The sequence below is a fragment of the Chrysochloris asiatica genome, unplaced genomic scaffold, assembly GCF_000296735.1.
Source record: "Chrysochloris asiatica unplaced genomic scaffold, ChrAsi1.0 scaffold00014, whole genome shotgun sequence".
Lineage (NCBI taxonomy): Eukaryota > Metazoa > Chordata > Mammalia > Afrosoricida > Chrysochloridae > Chrysochloris > Chrysochloris asiatica.
In genome coordinates, this window is record NW_006408532.1 from 3,009,424 (window position 1) to 3,032,413 (window position 22,990).

Below are 22,990 nucleotides of genomic sequence, written 5' to 3' on the forward strand. Positions count from 1 at the left end.
GTATTTTTTATGCTTTCTGAATGCCTCCAGGTAGATGTGATCAGGTAATGGGCTTCCCTTTTCACTCTTTTTCCTGAGAAGTTTCAAGATACCACTGTTGGTCGTTTTGACCTAACTTAGGAGCAAGGGACCAATGAACAGATACCAAAAGAAAAGAATGTCCACACCTTTTTCTCTGCAGTTCTGCCAGGTGTCTGTGGCCACTCTGATCCTTCCCCCGCGTGGTCTCACCCAAGATGGCGGCTCCTGGAGCAGCCGAGCGTCCCAGACTAGAAAGCAATGGATTTCTTGCTTCTGCCACAAATTCCCCCAGCTGTGAGCCTTCCAATCTTCTAAATATTCCCTTATATGTGCTTCAGAGTTCTGGGACCAGCCCCTGAGCCTGCTTGGTCAGGTATTCTGTGTTGTTATTGGCGGGGCTCCTTTACTGCATTTCTACCCCATCCGCCATCTTGTTTGTTTTTCTCCTCATGAGGGTTTTGTGTAGACTAAGTGTAGTTAGTGACATGCCTGTACATTGTTAGCAATCATTCAGGTGGTAATGGATATGTGGGGAGTTCCATAGCAGTCCATAGAATAAGCACTGGACTGCAACCCAAAAGGTCAGCCCATCAGTCAATCCATGGGAGAAAGATGAGGCTTTCTACTCCTGCAAAGATTAGCAGCCTCGAAACCCTATACAGAATTGCTATGATTCGGAACCGACTTGACAGTACTTAACAGCAATGGGATATGTGAATTTATTTATTTTACTTATCAGAAGAAAGAGCTGGACAAGAAGTAGAAATTTGGAAATCACTGATAAATATACAGGAATGGTAATTGAAGCCTTCAATATAAGTGAAATTTATCAGGTAAGCAAACTGAAGAGAGTTGAGGAGAGCCACAAGGATCCTGAGAATTAGGAGGAGGTTAACAGGAAAGGAGTCAGAGAAGAAAGAGCAGAAGAAGCAGAGAAGAAAGGAAGCAGAAAGAGCAGATAGAAAGGTGGATGGTGTTGTTAAGTACCAATGCCTCAGTTCTACCTCTTAGCAACCCTATATAAGATTTCCAAGGAGCAGCTGGTGTGTTTGAATCACTAACCTTGTGGTTAGCATTCCATTGCTTCCCCTACTGAACCATACCAAGATACCTTGAAAGGTAAATGGTGTTAAGTGCCAACGATGCGGTTCCTACTCTTAGTGACCATGATAGGGTTTCCAAGGAACAAACAGCTGGTGGGTTTGAAGTGCCTACCTTGTAGTTCATAGTTCTGTGCTGATCCTATATCACCACACCAGGACCCTAGAAAGGTGAGTTGTTGTTGAAAGGTGAGTAGAGAACCAAAATAGAAGGGTATGGAGCAACCAGATAAGGAGAAAGGTACAGGAAAGATAGAAGGGTCAGGAATACTAAATACCAGAGAGATCCAGTAAGACAGGGCTTGAAAAATAGCTGGGGAATTTTCTTTTACCCTCCAGAAAGCTCTTAGTCAGCATTCAGAATAACTTCAGATGATGCATTTTATTCTTCAAAGTCCTAGCTTTGCCTTCCATCATATTGAGTACTGTGAGTAATCTGGAAAGGCTTTTAAATAAATTTAGGAGAGTATTTCTTGACAAGCATCTCTGGCCATTGGTTTTTATATAACTGCACATAAATTTCCAGTTACCATTTACTGAACCTTTCCAAGCACTGCTCCCAGGCTTAGTCTTTACAACCACCTTTTGAGGTAAGAATTATTGCTACCCCCATTCTAGAAATAAGGAAACTAAGATTCAAAAGGTTAGGAGTGAATTTGAAAAGATTACACATCTAGAAAGTAGCTGAGCTGGGACTTGAACCATGTTTGTTTGAATTCACAGACAATGCTTATAACCACCATCCTGTCCTTACATATGCCATTGAATATTTTTGGGACTTAGTTTCCTTATCTAGAAAATGGGGATAATTACTAGCCCTATCCAGCCCTACTGGATTACTGTGAAATGAAAGTAGTGACAATGTTCTGTGCCAATGAATATGTGTTGGTGCGTAAGAGTTTTCATTCTGGCGAATTTCATGAGGAAGGGAAGTGTCACGCTATTAGATTTGGCCAATGCTCAAGCCTACTGAACACATCTTCCCTTTGGCAGGTACACCTTGACCCCTCCTGGAGACAGCCCTTGTGCTAGGGTTGGCCACAGCTGCTCATATTTACCCCCAATCGGTGATGCCCACAAAGGGAAGATCTTCATTATTGGGGGAGCAGATCCAAACAGGAGCTTCTCAGATGTGCACACCCTGGATCTGGGTAAGATTGGGAGTCATGAAGCTTGTACCCTGTGGCCAACGAGAAGCCCACCATAACTAAAGCAGTCCCAAGAACATCAGTTCAGACCAGACAGTAGGGGTTTTTGCTTAAAAAATAAACATCACTGACAGGCTCCTAAGGTTTCAGTTGACCTCTTGGTGTATACCCACCTCACTAATACCTTCTGCATTTGAGGGAAAGAGCCTGTGTATGGAGCCCTGATCATCTAACCATTTGTTCAACAAATATTTCTCTTGGAGACATTGATGACATCCCCCTTCTCCTTCATCCATACACAAAATCACCAAGTCTCCAAATGTCTATTGTCCTCATCCTGTCTCTATATTTCTACTACTACTGCCATAGGCTAAGTCACCGTTATCTCTCAAGTAGACTAATAGCTTCCTCACTGGTGTCCATGCTTCCATGTTTACCTCCAATACAGTCACTTTTCCATACTTAGTTAGAAAATACTGCCTAAAATCCAGGTCTACTCCCTTGTCTGAAACCTTCTCCAGCTTCATTACTTGGTTCTTCCCAACTTTCACTTGTTACACTGAGTATCCATCCGTTCCTTGGACACACTTTGAACTATCTGGCCTTCAAGATACTGTATGCCTTTGCATACTGTTCATCTTATCATCTGTATACTGTTCAGCTTTCATATCCCAGATTAGTTGTCATTTTCACAAGGAAGTTTTCCCTGATGCTCCTGGAGTAATTTAGACACCCTGCTGTGTTTTTCCATAGTACCCTGTGCTTTCTCACATGATTGTTTCATATCTGTCTTCTCCACAAGAGTATAAACTCCTGGAAAATAGGGGACTGTGGTTATTTTCCTTATGATATCCCTTGTACTACTACAACACCTGAGGGCAGAAGTTCAAAACTGATGTTCCACATGCAGGTTTTGTTAGAGCCACCCATATAATTGTGTTAATGTTTTCATCTAACTTGTTTGCCAACTAAATGTGCAGAAGGCTTCAATAGAAGTATTGAAATGATTTGGCATCTCTTAATGACTTTGTGAGATCTGACATGGCAACAGTGATTTGGAGCTGAGTAGCAGCTGCCATCTATCAGTGGGACTGTCATTCTTCAGTTTGCCACACTTACCACCATTCTTCAAAAAAATCATTGTCTAGTTTGGTTACATCTTTATTGTCATCAATTACAATAAAGCTCTGTGACCCTGGACAAATGAACCATCTGACCCTCAGTGTCCTATAAGATGGGGATACTAACTTGTTTCAGTTGGCAGTTGTAATGATCTAACAAAATAATGCCTGTGAAAGTCCTGTGTAAATGCCTTGCTGAATTAAATAACTAATGGGTCAAGTATTGATATGATTCTGTGAACCTCTTTTAGCCAGAGATCATTTAGTTGCAGGTAATACAAACCAAATTAAACCAACAAAAAAGGGAGCTATAAGAGTGTTTCACAGAATCTAAGAGCAAGAAGTATATAGCCCAGTCTTATGAGAGAGTGAAGCAGATATGGAAAACTATCAAAAGTCATGTCTCCTCCCTCTTTCTCTCAAGGGTGGTCCTGTTTCTTTAAACAGATCTGTTTTATTCTTCTCCATCTCATATTTTGACTTTCTCTGCTTCTCCACACTTCTCCAACTCCAGAAATCTGCTTGAATTCCAAATTATTGAGAGGTAGGACCTGATTGGCCTAGCTTAGCCACCTCTGACCCAATCAGTTAGACTAGAAGATCAATGTGTTGTGTAGTTCAAACATATCTTCTGGGATTTGTCCTGTGGTTAGAGAATGGGACAGCTTTCATTGAAAATAGTTGATGGCTAAATGGTTAGGCAGAGATCCACCTAAGTGGAACTTTTTATAGGTTTATTACATTCTCTTTCAGTAATTCGATGGTTGTTAATGTATACTTTTGACCCTCTCCTCATTACCTTCCCCAAGTTTGTCAATCAATATAAGCAGCCCCAATCGAGGTATTTAAAATGTCTTCTAGGTACACACCAGTGGGATTTAGACACCTGGGAGGGCCTCTTGCCCCGGTATGAGCATGCCAGCTTCATTCCCTCCTGCACACCTGACAGCATCTGGGTGTTTGGAGGTGCCGACCAGTCAGGAAATCGAAATTGTCTACAAGTACTGAATCCTGGTAAATAACTAAAGTTATTTTATCTACCTAAATAAATAAATAATTCCAATTCCAATTTATATACCAAAACTTATGTAGATTGTACTGATTATTAACTTTGCTAGCTTCACAGAAAATATATATTGTAGCTTCTACCAGAAACTAAAAAGAACAGAATTTTAACCAGGGACTAGTCGCTGGAGAAGGATATCATGTTTGGTAAGGTGGAGGGTCAGAGAAAAAGATGAAGACCCCCAACGAGATGGATTGGCCAAGTGGCAGCATTGATGGGCTCAAGCGTGACAACAGTAGTGAGGTTGGCCCAGGATTGGACAGTGTTTCATTCTGCTGTTCATAGGGTCGCTATGGGTTGGTACCAAATCAATGGCACCTAACAACAACAACAACAACTGGTAACATGTACACTTATCAATTCCTTAAGCGCCAAAGCTGAAAGTTATTCTTCTTCATGAAGTCGCTCATACCTCTTAGGCTTTCTTCAGAATTTTGTATTCTTTTTTCTGATTATTCTTCTAGCATACTAGTATTGAGAGATTTATCTCAAGCTCACTGATTCTAGTTTCCATTGCTTCGAATCCACTCCTTGGCCTTTTCAATGTATTATTCATTTCTGAAATCTTATTATTAATCTTCTAGATTTCTAATTACAGGTTTTGTGTCATTTAAAAATTTGCATTTATTTAGTCTGTTTGTTGTTGTAGTCTTTTCCTGAATTCTTCTAAAGTTCTTTCTGTGTTCTCCTTGCTTTCCTTGATCTCTCAGCCCTTTGAAGGTACCTAAGTATCATTCTTTTGAATTCTTTTTTAGTTATTGCCATTATGTTTTCTTCCTCAGAAAGGTTTTCTGGCTCTTCATCTTGATCTTGTTTTAGTGAATCTATCAGAGGTATTTTTAGGCTCTCACTAACTGTCTCTTGTGGGTGTACTTAGAGAATGGAAATGTGTGCAAAAATTTCTGTTTGCCGTTTGTGCTGTCTATCACAAAAAAACCAGTTTAGGGTGGGTTTTGCAGATGTTTGCTGCTGTCTATCATTGATCAGATGGCACAGGAACTGGTATTGGTTCTTGCCCAGTGGGTGGGACTGCAAAGGGTATGGTTGTGACTGAGCTGTATGGGCACAGGTGATGTTTCCTTTTGAGTGAGAAAGAGGAAAAACCTCTCTGCCCTGCCACTCCTCCCCCTTCACCCCCACACAAGAAAACAACAAATAAGCAAGCAATCAACCAACAATGACGAGAAAAAATAATAAAGGAGAAAAAATAAGTAAAGACAGGCAGCAACCAGAAAAAGAGAATATAATAACTAAATGAGAAAAGAGGGATAGGAAAATGGAGCTATAGAGAAAAAAAAGAGAGAGAAGATAAAAGGAAGAAATTAAAAAAAAAAAAAACAACAGAAAAATAAGGGAGAGGGATGAAAAGATAAAGAGAGTAGTAGCAGTTAGTTATTAGGTGTCATCACATCCGTACCGACTTATGCACAACAGAATGAAACACTTCCCAGTCCTGGGCCAACCTCACAATCGCTGCTAGGCCTGAGCCCATTGCTGCCGCCACTGTGCCAATCCATCTCATTGGGGGTCTTCCTCTTTTTCTCTAACCCTCCACTGTACCAAACATGATATCCTTCTCTAGTGGTTGGTTCCTCCTGATAATATGTCTGAAGTATGAGAGATGAAGTTTTGCCATCCTGGCTTCAAGGAGCATGGCTTCTTCCAACACAGACCTGTTTGTTCTTTTGGCAGTCCATGGTACTTTTAATATTCTCCTCCAACACCATAACTCACAATGCATCAATTTTTCTACGGTTTCCCTTATTCACTGTCCAACTTCCACATGCATATGAGGTTATTGAAAATACCATGGCTTGGGTCAGGTGTACCTTAGTCCTCAAACGTTTGACATCTTTACTTTTCAACACTTTAAAGAGGTCTTGTGACCAAATCTAGCAGATTTGCCTAATGCAATATGTCATTTGATATCTTAACTGCTGCTTCCCTGAGTGTTGATGGTTGATCCGAGCAAAATGAAATCTTTGATAACTTCAATCTTTTCTCCATTTATATGGATGTTGTTTATTGGTCCAGTGGTGAGGATTTTTTGTTTTCTTTACATTGAGATGCAACCCATATGGAAGGCTTTGATCTTCATCAGTAAGTATTTTAGTCCTTTACACTTTCAGCAAGCAAGGTTGTATCTATCATCTGCATATTGCAAGATGTTAATGAATCTCCCACCAATCATGATGCCACATTTTTCCTCATATAATCCAGTTTCTTGGATTACTTGCTTAACATTTAAAATTGAAAGGGCAAGATTTACCTAAGAACAAAGTTGAGAAGAGATGGAAAAATGGTTGGAATATAAATAGGAAACACAGGGAGAGTGCTGTTGCGTGGAGGAGATTGTAATCAATGAGATGATACAAAGTGTATGATTTATTGAACATAAAACTGATCATCCTGTCTGTAACCCTTCACTCAATTCACAAAAAGTTAAAAAGAAATGAAATAATTCAAACCCCTACTCTGCTATTCGCATCACTGTGACCCAAAAGAAAGGATTTAAATGTTCTGATTTTGTTCCCTCATTTGCAAAATGGAAATACTCTTCCATCAACTCCCAGGGCTAAGTGAGGATAGTGAGGATGAAAGAATTCTCAGGTATAAGGAAGGTAATACACTTGTTTCTGTAGAATTCATGCTTCATTTAAAAAAATTTTTTAATTGTGGTGAAAATATACGTAATAAAAATATGCCATATCAGCAATTCATGTTTCATTCTTAAAAGAAAGTATCTTCTTACTGCCTATCCATGTGTTGCAATCTTATTCTCAGTTCAGATGAGAAAGAAATAGAGATCTTGCTGATATCAAAATAGTATTTGAAACCCACCTCAACTGTTTACTTATAGAAGTTACATCCTCTGTTGTTGCATCAATTTCCTTATCTGTAAAATGGGGAAAATAATTTTTATTTTGCACTTACTGCTGAGTAGAGACCATGGGTGGTGGTGTTAAGTGCTGTTGAATTGATTCCGACCCATAGCGACCTTGTATATGGTTTCCAAGGAGCGACTGGTGAGCTTGAACCGCCGACTTTGTGATTCAAACGACTTTGCAGTCTGGCACATTAACTCACAGCGCCACACTGCTATAACATTGCCTCCAAATATCCAGAGGCAAATATCTCTGGCTTCTAGAGGGAATTAAATTTTTTTAGGAGATATATTGAGTTCTTCAGGATGGGACTGGGGGGCAGGGTTGTCAGCAAAGTAGAAAAGGGTTTAGAAAGAGTGTTTGAAGGCCTCTGAAATAAAATTCACTGTATTCTTAATTATACCTGTGGCTTTTCATTCTGAGGATTTTGGTTGTATGGAAAAATTCTAAGGATTGCCTTCCCCCTCCTAGTGAAGATCTGTAGGTCTCTGCCTAAAATTATGCTGGCCCACTTGGGGATTAGGATTTGGCCCCAGTATCAAGGTGAGAGCCCCCTGAACCTGGATATTTTACATGTATACCTTCTTTCTGAATCAGAAACCAGAATCTGGACCAAACCAGAGGTGACCAGCCCTCCACCATCCCCAAGAACTTTCCACTCATCAGCAGCAGCCATCGGAAACCAGCTCTATGTCTTTGGAGGTGGAGAGAGAGGTGCTCAACCTGTGCAGGATGTGAAGCTACATGTGTTTGATGCAAGTATGGATGGGTGGGCACCTTGTGGTTGCCATAGAATGTGATCAGGGCCACCCAACCTGTGGTTTACCTGATGTGGGAAGCAGAGGTTAGAAAAAAAAACCTTGATTGAGAGAATGTCTTATTTCTAGAATTTTATGGTATATCTGTTGGTCGATATCTTCCCACACACAGAGTAAAATTTACATTTAGGAATGACCAATTTTTAAAAACATTTTAACAGTAAAGTTTATAAAGTAAAAAAGTAAACATTTTCCTTTTCTCCTTTCTTTGCACTCCCTAGACAGAACTAAACACTTGTTAAGTGCCTTCAAATCTGTTCTGACTCATAGTGACCCTGTATAGGGTTTCCAAGGAACAGCTGGTGAGTTTGAACTGCTGATCTTGAGGTCAAGTGCTTACCCTGTGGCACCACAGGACTCCTCAACAATGTTAGCAGTTCCTAATATCTACTTCCAGACTTTCCAATGTATTTATTTATAAATCGCACATACATATAGACATACAGGGTATTATAGATACTACTTTATCGATTATAGATGTTAGTAGCTGAAAGCATGAATTTTGAAGTCACATGATCTGGACTCAGGACCAGATATGTTTCAGGCCTTTTGTGTAGGATTGGACTAGTTTTGTAATCTCTCTCGGCCTTCATTTGCTGTTCTGTAGAATCAGGATAATAGTTGTAAAGATTAAATGTGATAATATGTTATATTGTGTAGTACATAGGAAGCATTATTGCTATTATTATGTTTATGTTACTTAATCATGTATTATGGATGTCTAAGTCAGTTTCAATTTCCGTACAGTATCAGTTCCCGTATCCTTCTGTTGTTGTTAAGTGCCTTTGAGTTGGTTCTGACTTGTAGTAACCCTGTATAGGGTTTTTGAAGAGCGACTGGTAGGTGTAAACTGCTGACCTTGTGGTTAGCAGTCCAGTGGTGATCCTACAGCACCACATCAGGATTCCATATTCTTCGTTGTGGTAGTGGTGGTGGTGTGTCATCATGTCAGTTCTGATTCATCGTGACCTTGTGCAGGGCTACTGAGGCTGTAAATCTTTACAGGAGCAGAAAGCCTCATCTTTCTCCTGTGGAGTGGCTTGTAGATTTGAACTGCTAACCTTCCCATGTGTAACCATTATGCTAGCAGAGCTCCATATAATCCTTATATTGTTGTTAACAGTGCCGTTGAGTCAGTTTCGACTCATAGCGACCCTGTATAGGAGCAGCTGGTAGGTTTGAACTGCTGACCTTGTCATTCACAGTCCAGTGCTGATACTACAGCATCACTCCAGGAACCCGTATCCTTATATTTGTTGTTGTTGTTAAGTGCTGTCCAGTCAGTTAGTATAGGTATGCCTTATTCATTCACTCATTTTCCTATTGATTGATTTTTGGCTGACTGTGTTGCAGTGAACATCTATATACCTTTACTTTTGTACACATGCTACACTTAAATGGAATAGATGCTGAGAAGTTAATTATTGGGTCAAAATGGTATTAACATTTAAAACTGAATGCATGCTAAATTGATGTCTAGGAGCATTTATTTATATTTCTTTCTCTGACTAGTGGGCATCTATAAATATCATTTCACAGAAAGCATGTGATAAAAATGCTTTTCATTTGTATTCTATAGTAAAATGCACTCTGTCTTGAGGAAATGCATTAAACAAAATTTTATATTTACAAAGTAAAATTAGAAGAATTAAGACTCTTCACAGTCTGTCTATTTCCTTTCTAGAAAGAATGACTTTAATATTAGTTTTGAATATATTAAACTCTAAGGAAGAAGTAAATAAATATGTATTTGTGTGTATATTTTTTAAAATGTTACACATATACATATATACAAGGGAGCATGATGGCTCCATAGGATAAGCAGTGGACTGAGAACCACAAGGTCAGTGGTTCAAGCCCACCAGCTGCTCCATGGGAGAAAGATGATGCTTTCTGCTCCTGCAAAAATTTACAAGCTTAGAAACCCTATACAGGGTTGCTATGAGTCAGAACCAACTCAGCAGCACTTAACAACAAGTATATTCAAGGGGGTTTCCAAAGTTAGTGGAGAAATTCCATTATGTTTTAATTCAAATTTTCTATGAACTTTTGAAGCCTCCTTGTATATACTTGTATATGTAAAATGTTGTTGTTAGTGTCATTCAATCAGTTCTTACTCACAATGACCCTATATAGAGTTTCCAAAGCTGTAAATGTTTGTGGGAGCAGAAAACTTCATCTTTTTCCCATGGAGTGACAAACTTGTGGTCAACAGTCCAGTGCTTATCCTACATTGCACCATAGATAGTACCATGCATAATATTTATCTCATTTAATCTATTCCTCAATCCTTAGCAGTAGGCATTTTCAGGTATTGTTGTATCCCCATTTTATAGTTGTAGAAAATAAAATTTAGAGAAAAACTTGCTCAAGACCACATAATTATTTAGTGAGAGAACTGGGTTTCCAACTGCAAAGCCCATTTTAACCATTGTCTAATTCTGCCATACTAATGGCACTCTTGTTGACTTTTATTTCATAGTAACTTATTTTTTTCCTCATTCTTTGAACAAAGCAATTAAAGATACTACCTTTTTAAAAAGAAGGCTTGACCAAGCCTGTTACGGAGGAAGCCCATTCATGATTTTAAACTCTGAGTAAGTTCTAGGTTAGAGCTAAAGGAAAGTCTTTCGTCATTCAAAGCAAATAATGGCTTCCTAATGTCCAATCCTAGTGTGGCATTGTGGGTTAATGTGCCAAATTGCAGAGCTGTTTGAACTGCAAGGTCAGCAGTTCAAGCTCACCAGCTGCTCCTCAGAAACCCTATATAGGATTGCTATGGGTCAGAACCAACTCAATGGCACTTAATAACAACAACAGCAATGTCCAGTCCTGGTGTGGCACTGTAGGCTAAGCACTTGACTGCTAATCATGAGATTGACAGTTTAAAACCACCAGCTACTTCTCGGAAACCTTATACAGGGTCGCTATGAGTTGGAACCAACTCGAAGGCACTTAACAACAATGCCCTGTAGCAGAGGCAGCCTGTGAATAAGGTCTCCAACCCTGGAAGTATCTCAGAAGAGGCTGTCCTGGCCATAGAGGTTGTAGAGGGAAGTCTGGATTGAGCTGGTGAGTTTCTGTGAGTGTCCTCAAGGTCCCTTCCTCCTTGGATCATCTCTGCTTACTGGGTAGTTGTAAAGAAGCTTGAGTGTATGCTTATGTTCTTGCTTTATGGCTTTGCTCTCTGATACTGATGAATTTACTTTTCTAGACACTCTGACCTGGTCACAGCCAGAGACACTTGGAAAACCCCCATTGCCCCGGCATGGTCATGTGATGGTGGCAGCAGGGACAAAGCTCTTCATCCATGGAGGCTTAGCAGGGGACAGATTTTATGATGATCTCCATTGCATTGATATAAGTAAGTAAGATAGAGATTTATCAGCTTAAAATTAAATAGAATATGTTCTGATAGAATATAGCCATACTAGTAGGTCTTCACTGGATTCTGTTAAGTATGACTGTGGTGTGAATAATAATAGCAGTAAATACAAACATTTCCTGAGCACTTTCTGTGTATCCAACCAACATTTTTGTTCTTCCCAACATCCTGCTATTTCGTTCATATCCATTTTGCTTTGTATTCTCCAAGTGCATTTCCTTTAGGCACTAGCTGTGAAGAACATTGGTTAACTAATAGTGTGTTTGAGATTGGTGACTAGAACTACATGCTAAACTTGGTTGAAAATACTAGAAGAGGATTAAAGAGAACATGAGAATTGTCACTGAAGTGTTGATGTGCCCTATAGGGCCTGAACTCTATCTTGGTCATTTCTTCAGACCACACTCCATTAAGATAGGATTTTGTCTTTTTTATTTCTCTAATACTTAGCACAGTGTCTGTCAGATAGTGGATAAAAGTATATCTCTAATACTTCGCACAGTGTCTGTCAGATAGTAGATAAAAGAATGGGGAGATGCTGTGCAGGAGTCCTGGTATGGTGCTTTGGGTTAATGCGCTGAACTGCAAAGTCAGTTTGAACCACAAGGTCGGTGGTTCAAGCTCACCAACTGCTCCTTGGAAACTCTATACAGGGTCGCTGTGGGTTGGAACCTATGCGACAGTACTTAACAACATACCCACATTATACTCACGTTGACTACATTGCCAAGCAGTGGCTTTCTGGCTTAGTGGCATCTGATGCTAGGTGATGCGGACTGAGATTCCTGCATTGGTTAGAATTTTGCTGTATTGGGTGGTCCCTTGTATCTCTGGGATTCTGGCCTCCTGCCTTACACATAGATATCGAAGCTATCTTCACTGAAACATTTTGGCAGGCAGGCAGGCAGGCAGGCTGGCTTTTTTTTTTTTTCCCAATAATTAATTCAATTAACAATAAATGGATTTATAATTTTTATTTTTAGAAAGTAAAGTTCTGTTGCAGACTGTGTAGGCCTGGTCAGAGGTTTGAGGCCCTCTAGGCCTGAGTGTAACAGATCTAGCCACTTGGCAGTCAATAACAAATTGTTTTTCATCTTAGTATTCAGTTATGTTATAATTAAATGCAGACATGAGCCCTTAATGTCCACAGATAAATGTGATATTTTCCTAAAGCTGAGACTAAAGGTTTCAAAGGTCAAGCCTTTCTCCAAAGGATTAACTAAAAATATCTTAGCTACTTCACAGTTCTTTGTTCTACAGACAAAAAAGCCATCCTCCCTGAATCTCTCCCAAGTGTTAGCTTTTCAGCCAAGTTCCTGAAAACCTGGCTTAGGAAGCCGAAACAGCAGGACTCCGCCCAAGCTTTTGTCCTTACCCCTCACCTTCCCCCAACTGAGCTCAGGGGCTATAGATATGTTAATTGAGCCTGAGAAACCAAGTTGCTGGCCTGGGATTCGAACCAGTGAAGTATGATGTAAAGTTACCTGAATGTATGGAAAAGTACTGATGTTAGCTGTATCCTGTTTTAGTTCCTCCCAGCTTGGTGTGAAGCTCCTCCCCTAAATAAAACAGCGGTCCAGGCCTCCCCAGGTGTGCATTATAGGTTGGAGAGCATGCAGTAAAGATTGCAGGGCAGTGAGTTGCTGCCTGCAGAGGCCACGATGCCTGTACTCCCAAGTCTGCCCACCAGTGATACATCCACCCTGGTTTCTGGGTGCCTCCTTGTCCCCCTCTTTCTGTCTGTCTGTGTATTCTTTTGCTATCTCTATCTTTGCCAGGTATCTCCTCCTCGTGAACTGAACCCCTATGTTGAGGCCAGTCCCGACAAAGTTCTATATGGAGGAACTACTTCCTAGCTATTGTTATTGCTCAGCAAAGTAATTCTCTAAACCAAAAATCCAGTGATGCCCTGCCTCATGTAAACACTTGTTTGAAAAGATGTAAATTTCTCTGCAAAAATAGGTTGGGAATAATGGCTGAGGCAGCAGTTACAAGTATAGAGAATAGGCTTTGTGGTCTGATTTTGGTACAATTCTAGCTCTGCCATATACCAGCTGTGGGACTTCAGGGCAAGTCTCTCTGCCTCTCGCATCCTCAGTTTCCTTGTAAGAGGAAAGCAGATAAGTAGAAATAGCAATTTCATAGGACTTTTGTGAAAATTAAGTAAGGGTATTTCACTTTGTGTAGCCTGAACACCACCAAGTTGCTTTCTAAGAAACTTTTCATATTTAAAGCATGTGTGTACATGTGCATGCACACACAGAACCATACCTGCTTCTGGGTTCCAGAACAGTCAGTGGTGATGGTCACCAAAGGTTTTATCACATTTTCAGAATCACCTGGAATGCATGTTAGAATTATGAGGAAGCTTCAAGTTCATAGCAAATGTGCATGAACCTTCTAATTCCACTTTCCTACAAATTTTTGAAGTCCCCTTGTAGATGTACTGAGCCCCTCCCTCCCTGAATTACTAATTAGAATCTCAAGCTTCCCCAAGAAATTCCATTGCACACTAAACCTTTACTATATTACTTCTCAGAGCTCTTAGTAAACAGTCTTCAATGTTTTGTTTGCAATCTGCAGGAATCCCATAGAGTTAAGTTTGAAACCACATTTTAGCCCATGTTGTGCCAAAACAAGTCTCTCTCTACAGGTGACATGAAATGGCAGAAGCTAAGTCCCACTGGGGCTGTTCCCACAGGCTGTGCTGCCCATTCAGCTGTGGCTGTGGGCAAGCATGTGTATGTTTTTGGAGGAATGGCTGCCACAGGAGCACTGGACACAATGTACCAGTATCACATAGGTGAGTGTCACCTGGAATTTTTAACAAATGTAGTCACTCAGATTAGAAAAGTGATATACACAGCAATTTGGTTGTTCAAACTGGTCCCTCCACATCTGAATCCAAAGATGTAAGTGAATTTAAAGGGAATTGTACCATGAAAGCAGTAATACTCATTTTTATTTCCTTGTCTCCTATTTGTTATGCTTGGCTGTTGAGGAGTAAATAACCGAGCATTTCTAGAAATTTAATACGAAGACTTTGTTTTTTATTCTCCTCCCAACATAGAAAAGCAACACTGGACCTTGCTTAAATTTGATACTTTTTTACCCCCTGGACGATTGGATCATTCTATGTGTATCATTCCATGGCCAGTAGTATCTACTTCTGAGAAAGAAGATTCAAATTCTGTCCCTCTAAACTTTGAAGCTGAGAAAAAAGATTTCACTGACAAAGGAATAAGCCAAGATGGTAACTCACAGGAAAGTCAGACTGATATACTGCTCTGTTTTGTGTTTGGTGGCATGAATACAGAAGGAGAAATATATGATGATTGTATTGTGACTGTAGTTGACTAATAAAACACATTTTATTACTTTTAAGTATCAATTACTTTCAGGTAAATGACACCTATTTTTTACCTACTTTGGTAGGTGAAGAAATGGATAGACCAGTGAAAACATATCCTTATAGTTTTACCAACACAACCTAGGTGTAATTCATTAATCACCAGAAAGTTGCAGAATCCCATTACTAGATACAGTATAAGCTGGGGAAATCAGGAGTGGACATACCTCAGAAAGAAATGTATAGTACAAGGTTGAGTCCTTTGACACAGGGTTGAAGGCTGGCTTTTGTTTTTGCACATGGTTTTGCAGGTCAATTTTAAGTTGTATTGTTTGGCCAGACCTTAATGTTCTAAGCTCCAGGTTTCCAAATAAGCCTGGTATTGGGTCCCAATTTATCATCTTTATCAAAATCATTCATCTCTGAAATAATACCTAGACACAGGCAATATTAGATTTCATGCTCCCAACAACCTGCCCTCGATAGTTACCACCTTTTTCTCCTAGGAAGCCAATCCCAGTAATCCTAACCCTGTTTTTATAGAAACCACTGCCTTTAATCCAAAATTATATTGGGAGTTCCTGTACTTTCAAATTCCTGGTTTCCACCCCAGTACCAATAATGAAATTTCAGGGATAGCTTGAGTTGAAAACATTTAAGGGGGCTTCAAAAAGCATTTGGAAAAAAATACCAGTATGTTTTACTTCCATTTTCCCAAATACTTTTTGAAGCTACTCTATCCATCCTAAAATTATAAATCCCAGTATATAAAAGGAGCCCTGATGGCACTGTGGGTTAGGTGTTCAAACTCAAGGTCAGCAGTTCAACCTCTCATTCACTCTGTGTGAAAGATGAGACTGCCTACTCCTAGAAAGGTTTAGTCTAGGAAATGACTCAATGGCTGTGGGTGTTTTTTTTTTAAAGCTAACAGTAATCAAGTCACTCTATCAATTTTTAAAGAAATTCGAGCAGCTATATCATATAAAAGGCCACTAATTTTATCCCTATTATGCAGGGTTGCTATGGGTCAGAACTGATTCAAAAGGCACTTAGCAATTTAAGCTTAAAATACTTTGGGGCAATGAAATGGTCCTTGCCTAAAAAGAATGTTGATGAACCACCTTCTCCCCTCAGATTAATGTCTGGCAGATTTTCTGGAAGTACCAACTAAAAATGTTTCCTTATCCCATTCTCCAAATGTCCCCAGAATCTTAACTCCTTCCTGCACGCGTTCACACACACACAATATATATATATATATATATATATATATATATGTAACCTTTTTTTATTACCTTCCTCAAATCAGTAATTGATCTAATTTAGAAGCTTTTAACAAAAAATAGACCAGTGTAAATAACAAACATTTATTGGTGTCACTTACGGTAGAAAAAAGTTCCTACACCAGATGCACATGACCCAATTGTTAAATAGACCATTTCCAAGGTGAGCACACTCCCAACCCATTGTTTTTACCCAGTGTTTTAAGATTGCCAATTCTCCTTTCCCCCCACCCCAAGACGTGTGAGCAACTGCTAATGAAAAGCAGTAAACAGCCACTTAGGCTATAGCATTTTCAACTCCACTCAGAGGTGAAGTTTCCAATTACATTCGAAACTTAAGTTCTCTCAATTTTCTCTTAACAAAAGTTCCTGAGTCCAGTATTTACAATATTACAGCACTAGCAGAGCAGTGTCTACAATTCATCTTTCTCTGCTGTTTCATCTTCACCAGTTGGAGGAGGACCTGCACTTCCATAAAGTTTGCTGATAATTGGCTGAACAATTTCTTCTAGTTCCTTCTTTTTCGCTTTGAAGTCTTCAATGTCAGCATCTTGGTGACTTTCTAGCCATTCAATCTTTTCTTCGACAGCTTTTTCCATGGTTTCCTTATCTTCAGAGGAAAGTTTACCCCCCAGCTTTTCTTTATCGCCAATCTGATTCTTGAGCGAATAGGCATAACTTTCCAATTCATTTCTCGTGTCAATTCGCTCCTTAAGCCTTTTGTCTTCCTCAGCAAACTTCTCAGCATCATTAACCATCCTTTCAATTTCTTCAGGTGTCAGACGATTTTGGTCATTGGTAATTGTGATCTTATTTTTGTTCCCTGTACCCTTGTCTTCAGCTGTCACTCGAAGAATGCCATTCACATCTATCTCAAAGGTGACTTCAATCTGTGGGACCCCACGGGGAGCAGGTGGAATTCCAGTAAGATCAAATGTACCCAGAAGATGATTGTCTTTTGTCAGGGGTCGTTCACCTAGAAGTTACAAAACCTTGTTATTGACAAATCTTAGATCTGAATCTCTATAGTCTGTAGAGGCAATGGCTTTTTATCAAGCTAGGAGTGACTTGGTCTTATTAGTATATAAGCAGCAGGAATCAGGAACAACTGAATTTCACAGCATTCTCATTCTGATATTCTATGAGCCTGGTCAGAAGTTAATTTTAAGGGAAAGATACTTGTGCTAACTACAACACCCCACCACTAATCAAAATAAGGACCCTAACCTAAAATTAGCAGATTTGCTAGTTCATTACAGTAAAGAAATCATGTTCTCTCATGCATACCACAGTATTAAATGTAAGCAATTACCTTCATAGACTTTGATCGTAACAGTTGGTTGATTATCTGAAGCTGTAGAAAAGATCTGAGACTTCTTGGTGGGCACTACAGTGTTTCTTGGAATCAGTTTGGTCATGACACCACCCACAGTTTCAATACCAAGTGTAAGGGGACACACATCAAGCAGCACCAGATCACCTGCAAAGACAAGTTCACCAGATAAACTTTTAGGCACTACCAAGCAACCTCCTCATGAACTGTATAAAGCTTACTTTCTCCTTGTACATGACACACAGTTGCTAAGGCCTCCCAAAACTGCCACAGGTCTTTACTAGCTGTATGACCTTGGACAAGTTGCTCATATTCTATTTTTACTGAAGCATTATGGAAGATGTGACATTGACCTACCTGTATCTTGATCACCAGAGAGTACTCCTGCCTGGACAGCAGCACCATAAGCTACAGCCTCATCTGGGTTAATGCCACGGGATGGCTCCTTGCCATTGAAGAACTCTTTAACCAGCTGTTGAATCTTTGGGATTCGAGTAGAACCACCAACAAGAACAATTTCATCAATATCAGATTTCTTCAAATCAGAATCCTCCAACACTTTCTGAACAGGCTTCATAGTGGAACGAAACAGATCCTACATAAAGAGAGACATGGTTAGCATGATACCTAGATTCAATGTCCTAAAATTCAGATCACGTAATTTTCATCAGCAAAATAAAAGAAACATACCATGTTAAGTTCTTCAAATTTGGCCCGAGTTAGGGTTTCAGAAAAGTCTTCTCCTTCATAAAATGACTCAATTTCAATTCTTGCCTGATGTTGCGCAGACAGGGCCCGTTTGGCCTTTTCTACCTCACGTCTGAGTTTCTGTACAGCTCTGTTGTCTTTCCTCACATCTTTGCCAGTCTTCTTCTTATACAGCTTGATGAAGTGTTCCATGACACGTTGATCAAAGTCTTCCCCACCCAGATGAGTATCTCCATTAGTGGCCACGACTTCAAAGACACCATTGTCAATGGTGAGAAGAGACACATCGAAGGTTCCACCACCCAGGTCAAACACCAGGATGTTCTTCTCACCCTCCCTCTTATCCAGGCCATAAGCAATAGCCGCTGCTGTACTGTTAGGAGGGTGAAAGGGGGGAAAAATGCTTAGTCAAGTTTACATTCCCTCTATTTGTTAAATATGCCATACCCTTGAATTCAATACTTACGGCTCATTGATGATTCTCATAACATTCAGTCCAGCAATAGTCCCAGCATCTTTGGTTGCTTGGCGCTGGGCATCATTGAAATAGGCTGGTACAGTAACAACTGCATGGGTAACCTAACAGAATAAAAAAGTTCATTAAGTGTATTTTGTCACATAATGATTTAACTTTTATTTAAATGACAATACATGAAAAACATCTAGAACTTAAACTTGATGTCATTTATAAAGTATTAAAATCATGAAAGCATCTATACATAATAGTCAACAGTAATATTTACCTTCTTTCCCAAATATGCCTCAGCAGTTTCTTTCATTTTAGTGAGAACCATGGCAGAAATTTCCTCAGGAGCGAATGTCTTTGTTTGCCCACCTCCAATGTCTACTTGAATGTATGGCTTAGTTTTCTTTTCAACCACCTATTTTAAAAACGAATAATTTTAAGATACACAGTAAATGACATTTTGAACTCTGACAAAAAGAAGATTGTCTGAAATTCATTTTCTTCCCCCAAGTTTATTTTGATTTCTTGAAGCTAAATGTTGACCAGGCCTATTGAGGGAATTTAGGTGCTATAGAAAGACAAACCTCTTCTGTTTTAACCAATGTCTAAATCCTAAACGTTGTAGACATGGTTTTATATTTCTTTTTGTTCCTCTGGCTATTGTTGCACAGTTTGTAACACACTACAATAAAACTTTCAACAATAAAGAATGCTACTGACAAAAACCCTTTGAAACTAGGATAGACCATTTTTATGTCCCTTTTTGCTGTCCCCAAACACTGTTTTTCAATTATTCACCACCCATCCTCTAGTAAGAAAAACCTGGTCACACCTTGAACGGCAAGAACTTGATGTCCTGCTGCACAGACGGGTCATTCCAAGTGCGGCCAATGAGCCGCTTGGCATCGAAGACCGTGTTCTCAGGGTTAGAGGTGAGCTGGTTCTTGGCTGCATCGCCGATCAGACGCTCCCCTTCAGGAGTGAAGGCCACGTAAGACGGCGTGATGCGGTTGCCCTGATCATTGGCGATGATCTCCACGCGGCCGTTCTTGAACACCCCGACGCTGGCAGAAAATGAACCTCATCAGCACCGCTCTTCTCCCACTGCCCCGGGAGGCCACGCCCCAGCCTCCTCTCCCCATCTACAAACCCCACTAACCAGGAGTAAGTGGTCCCCAGGTCGATGCCGACCACCGTGCCCACGTCCTCCTTCTTGTCTTCCTCCTCGGCATTAGCCGCGCCGAGGAGCAGCAGCACCGCCGCCGCCACCAGGGACAGTTTCATTTTGCCGGCGCAGTCAGCCAGTAGCTCAGCAGACAGGCAATCAATCCAGCCACAGCCCGAGGCACGGAAAAGAACGAAGATTACCGACCTGAAGGGGGCCGAAGTCTGGGGTCAGGAGGAGCAGCTGCCGAAGCAAGGGGCAGGGTTGGGGAAAAAGGCCGCGGCGCTTACCTCTAGCACTCGCAAAACCCTCAAGTTGGTCACTCAGTGTTGTCTCGATCGGCGTCGAGCGCGCTGTCGCCGTCTCCGCTTATATACCCTCCCCCCAGCCCCGTCGTGGAGGCCGCCGATTGGTGAAGGTGCTGTTCGTTGGAGGTCGCTGATTGGCCCAGGCCACTAAGCTGGCCGCTGCCGATTCGAAGCGGCCTCCTCCGCAATTAACGTCACTACTACGTCTCCCGGATGGACTCATTGGCCACTGGTAGCGCCACTAAACACCAACGGACGACAATATCCGCCCCCTACGCGGGTGCTATTGGCTCAACAGCTGCCTGTCCTTCTCTCGACCTCTCACCCGGGACCATTTCCGCCGCTGTGGTCCCGCCTACAGGGTGGACCCTAGGGGGTGGGTGTCTGTCCGGTATGCGTGAGTCCCCTTGGGGCGGTGGTACATGGGTCCCCTTGTCCGCTGTCTTGTCTCCACTCTTCTTTCTCATCCAGAAGCCACAAAGTGTACCTCTTCGTACCCGTTTCCATCACATCTTAGACCGGCGGATCTCAGGGTGGATGCTTCAGTCTACTTAAAACAGTCCAATTCCTCTTTCTTTTCACAGCCACAACCGGGACCAGAGTGCGGATTCCCGCGGCCTTCTGTGGCTCTGGCCGCGAGTCATGGCTCCTCCCAGCTACTTGTGTTGTCCCATTCCCCCCATACCAGCTATCTTTGCCTATACCAGGCCTCTCCAAACTGTAAGTCATATGACAGACCTGGGCAAAGTAGTTGCCTCCCCACTGCGGCAGATCTCTCCAGAACAGTTTATGAAAGCCGTTATCGCTCACCCTTGGTAGATCATTTGTCTAGCTTGCCACTCCTCCCCTGCCCATCATTTTCCTTTCTGGTTCCAGTCATCATTTACAAGATTCTTGAACCCTTTTCTAGTACCTTCACACTTCATGGAAGAGCTCTGATTGTCCTGAAAGCGTTTGGCAGACAAAATTAGGCTTGATGTCTTATTCTTGTATAACTTTATACAGCAAAAATACAGGTCACTATGAAAGAATTACTATATTTCAAGTAGGAGCCATGGTGGTGCAATGATTAAAGCATCCCACTAATGAAAGGTTGGTTTGAACCCATCAGCAGCTCAGCAGGAAAAAGATGTGGCAGTCTATTCCCCTAAAGATTTACAGCCTTGGGAAATCTATGGGGGCAGTTCTGGTTTAGGTTCACTATGAATCAGAATCAAGAACACATCACAAGCATTTTTCCATGTGCTGTTTATGTATTCTTTGGTCTTTAAAATTCAATATTCGAGCATACATCGTGTAAAATGATGAAAACTTCCTAGATAATTACCAAACATCTTGAGGCAATGAGTTGCTGGGCCAGGGGACACGATAGTCAATTGACATAACATAGTCCACAAGACAATGCTCTACATCATCCTACTTGGGCAGTAGCATCTGCAAGCTCATGGGCTGTCTAAGGTGTAGCTATTGCTCTCCCCATGTGCAGAAGAAAGAAGAGTACTACTATAAAAGGCTTGGAATCAATTAGTCCAGTGGGCTGATGGAACATGTGAACATCAGTCTCCATGACTCTCATACTAGAACTAGAGGGTACCCGGCAACCACTACCAACTGTTGTGAAACGGATCACATTAGAGGGTACTGGATAGAATGGGAAAAATATGGAACAAAACTCAAAATTATTTTTTAAAACAAAGACTGGTACTGGTCAGAAAGAGACTAGAGGAAACAGACTATATGGCTCTCAATCACACTCACTCTCGTGGCCCAATTTTCAGCCAAGTAGTAGAGATATTTATAGGGGGGACAACAATACTTGTAAGGTATGCTTACATGAAATGTTCAATCATTCAAAATCAAAAGGGCAACATTTTCCTAAGGACAAAGTTGAGACGGGATGTGAAGGTGGGTGGAATGCAAATAGTACGCACAGGGAGGAAGCAGGATTAACTGTTGTTGCATGGAGGAAGGAGATTGCAATCATTGAAATAAAACAGTGTATGATTTGTTGAATATAAAGTTGATGATTTTGTCTGTAAACCTTCACTAATTCACATAAAAAAATTTTAAAAATCCGTACTTGATAGGCATTTCTCATTTTGCAGATGAAAATATTTAGAAAGTAAGAGATTAATAGCTGGCTAAAATGGCACTGTGAGTTAATGTGCTGGATGGCAAAATGGGTTTGAATCACAAGGTTGGTGGTTCAAACTCACCAACTGCACCTCATACAGGGTTGCTATGAGACAGAACCAACTTGATGGCACTTAACAACAACTAACTGTAAAGTTGAATATGGAGGATGGTGGTTTCATACAAAAAACACTAGAGTGTAAACAACAAGGTCTGTGGTTCAAACCCACCAGCTGCTTCATGGGGGAATGTAAGACTTTTTACTCCCATGAAGATTTTAAAACCTCAATTCTGTACAGGGTTGTTATGAGTTGGAAACAATCAATGGCACTTAATAGAACAATACTAAGTGGAATCTGATTGGTACTAGGTCTGTTTAGCTCCATAGCCAGCCAATGCATTGTCATTCATTCAACACATATTTTTGTAGGATCTACTTATAGGTTGGTACCTCTTGAAATGGTTGAACATTAACCATTTCCTTTTGATACAATGCTCCTGTGTATTCCTTCCATCTTCTCTTGATGCATTCTGCATCATTCAATAATTTTCCCAGAGAATCTTTTAATAACGAAAATGGAGGCTTGAATTTTTTCTTCAGTTCCCCCAGCTTGAGAAATGCTGACCGTGTTCTTCCCTTTTGGTTTTCTAGTTCCAAATCTTTGCATATTTTATTATAGTACCTGGTTTTATCTTCTCGA

At 40.7% G+C, this 22,990-nt stretch overlaps 2 protein-coding genes across 3 annotated transcripts in view; one reads left to right on the forward strand and one right to left on the reverse strand.

Moving 5' to 3' along the window:
• Positions 1 to 14,922, forward strand: part of RABEPK (Rab9 effector protein with kelch motifs) — a 20,991-nt gene extending 6,069 nt beyond the window's left edge. The window contains exons 2-7 of one of the 2 annotated variants that reach the window (XM_006834763.1): positions 2,115 to 2,272; positions 4,252 to 4,404; positions 7,939 to 8,100; positions 11,374 to 11,523; positions 14,198 to 14,347; positions 14,615 to 14,922. In XM_006834763.1, the coding sequence (XP_006834826.1) occupies positions 2,115 to 2,272; positions 4,252 to 4,404; positions 7,939 to 8,100; positions 11,374 to 11,523; positions 14,198 to 14,347; positions 14,615 to 14,904 (1,063 nt within the window). In that variant the 3' untranslated portion in view covers positions 14,905 to 14,922. The remainder of the gene's footprint in view (positions 1 to 2,114; positions 2,273 to 4,251; positions 4,405 to 7,938; positions 8,101 to 11,373; positions 11,524 to 14,197; positions 14,348 to 14,614) is intronic. The other variant, XM_006834764.1, reaches the window with a different exon arrangement.
• A 1,316-nt stretch (positions 14,923 to 16,238) lies between these two features.
• HSPA5 (heat shock 70kDa protein 5 (glucose-regulated protein, 78kDa)) lies at positions 16,239 to 20,239 on the reverse strand. Its single transcript, XM_006834765.1, has 8 exons — positions 19,843 to 20,239; positions 19,516 to 19,747; positions 18,961 to 19,098; positions 18,684 to 18,796; positions 18,200 to 18,590; positions 17,867 to 18,104; positions 17,489 to 17,656; positions 16,239 to 17,152 (listed from the first exon to the last, which is right to left on the reverse strand). The coding sequence occupies exons 1-8, from the start codon at positions 19,965 to 19,967 to the stop codon at positions 16,590 to 16,592; spliced, it is 1,968 nt and encodes a 655-aa protein (XP_006834828.1). The 5' UTR covers positions 19,968 to 20,239; the 3' UTR covers positions 16,239 to 16,589.
• Between the last annotated feature and the right edge of the window lie 2,751 nt (positions 20,240 to 22,990).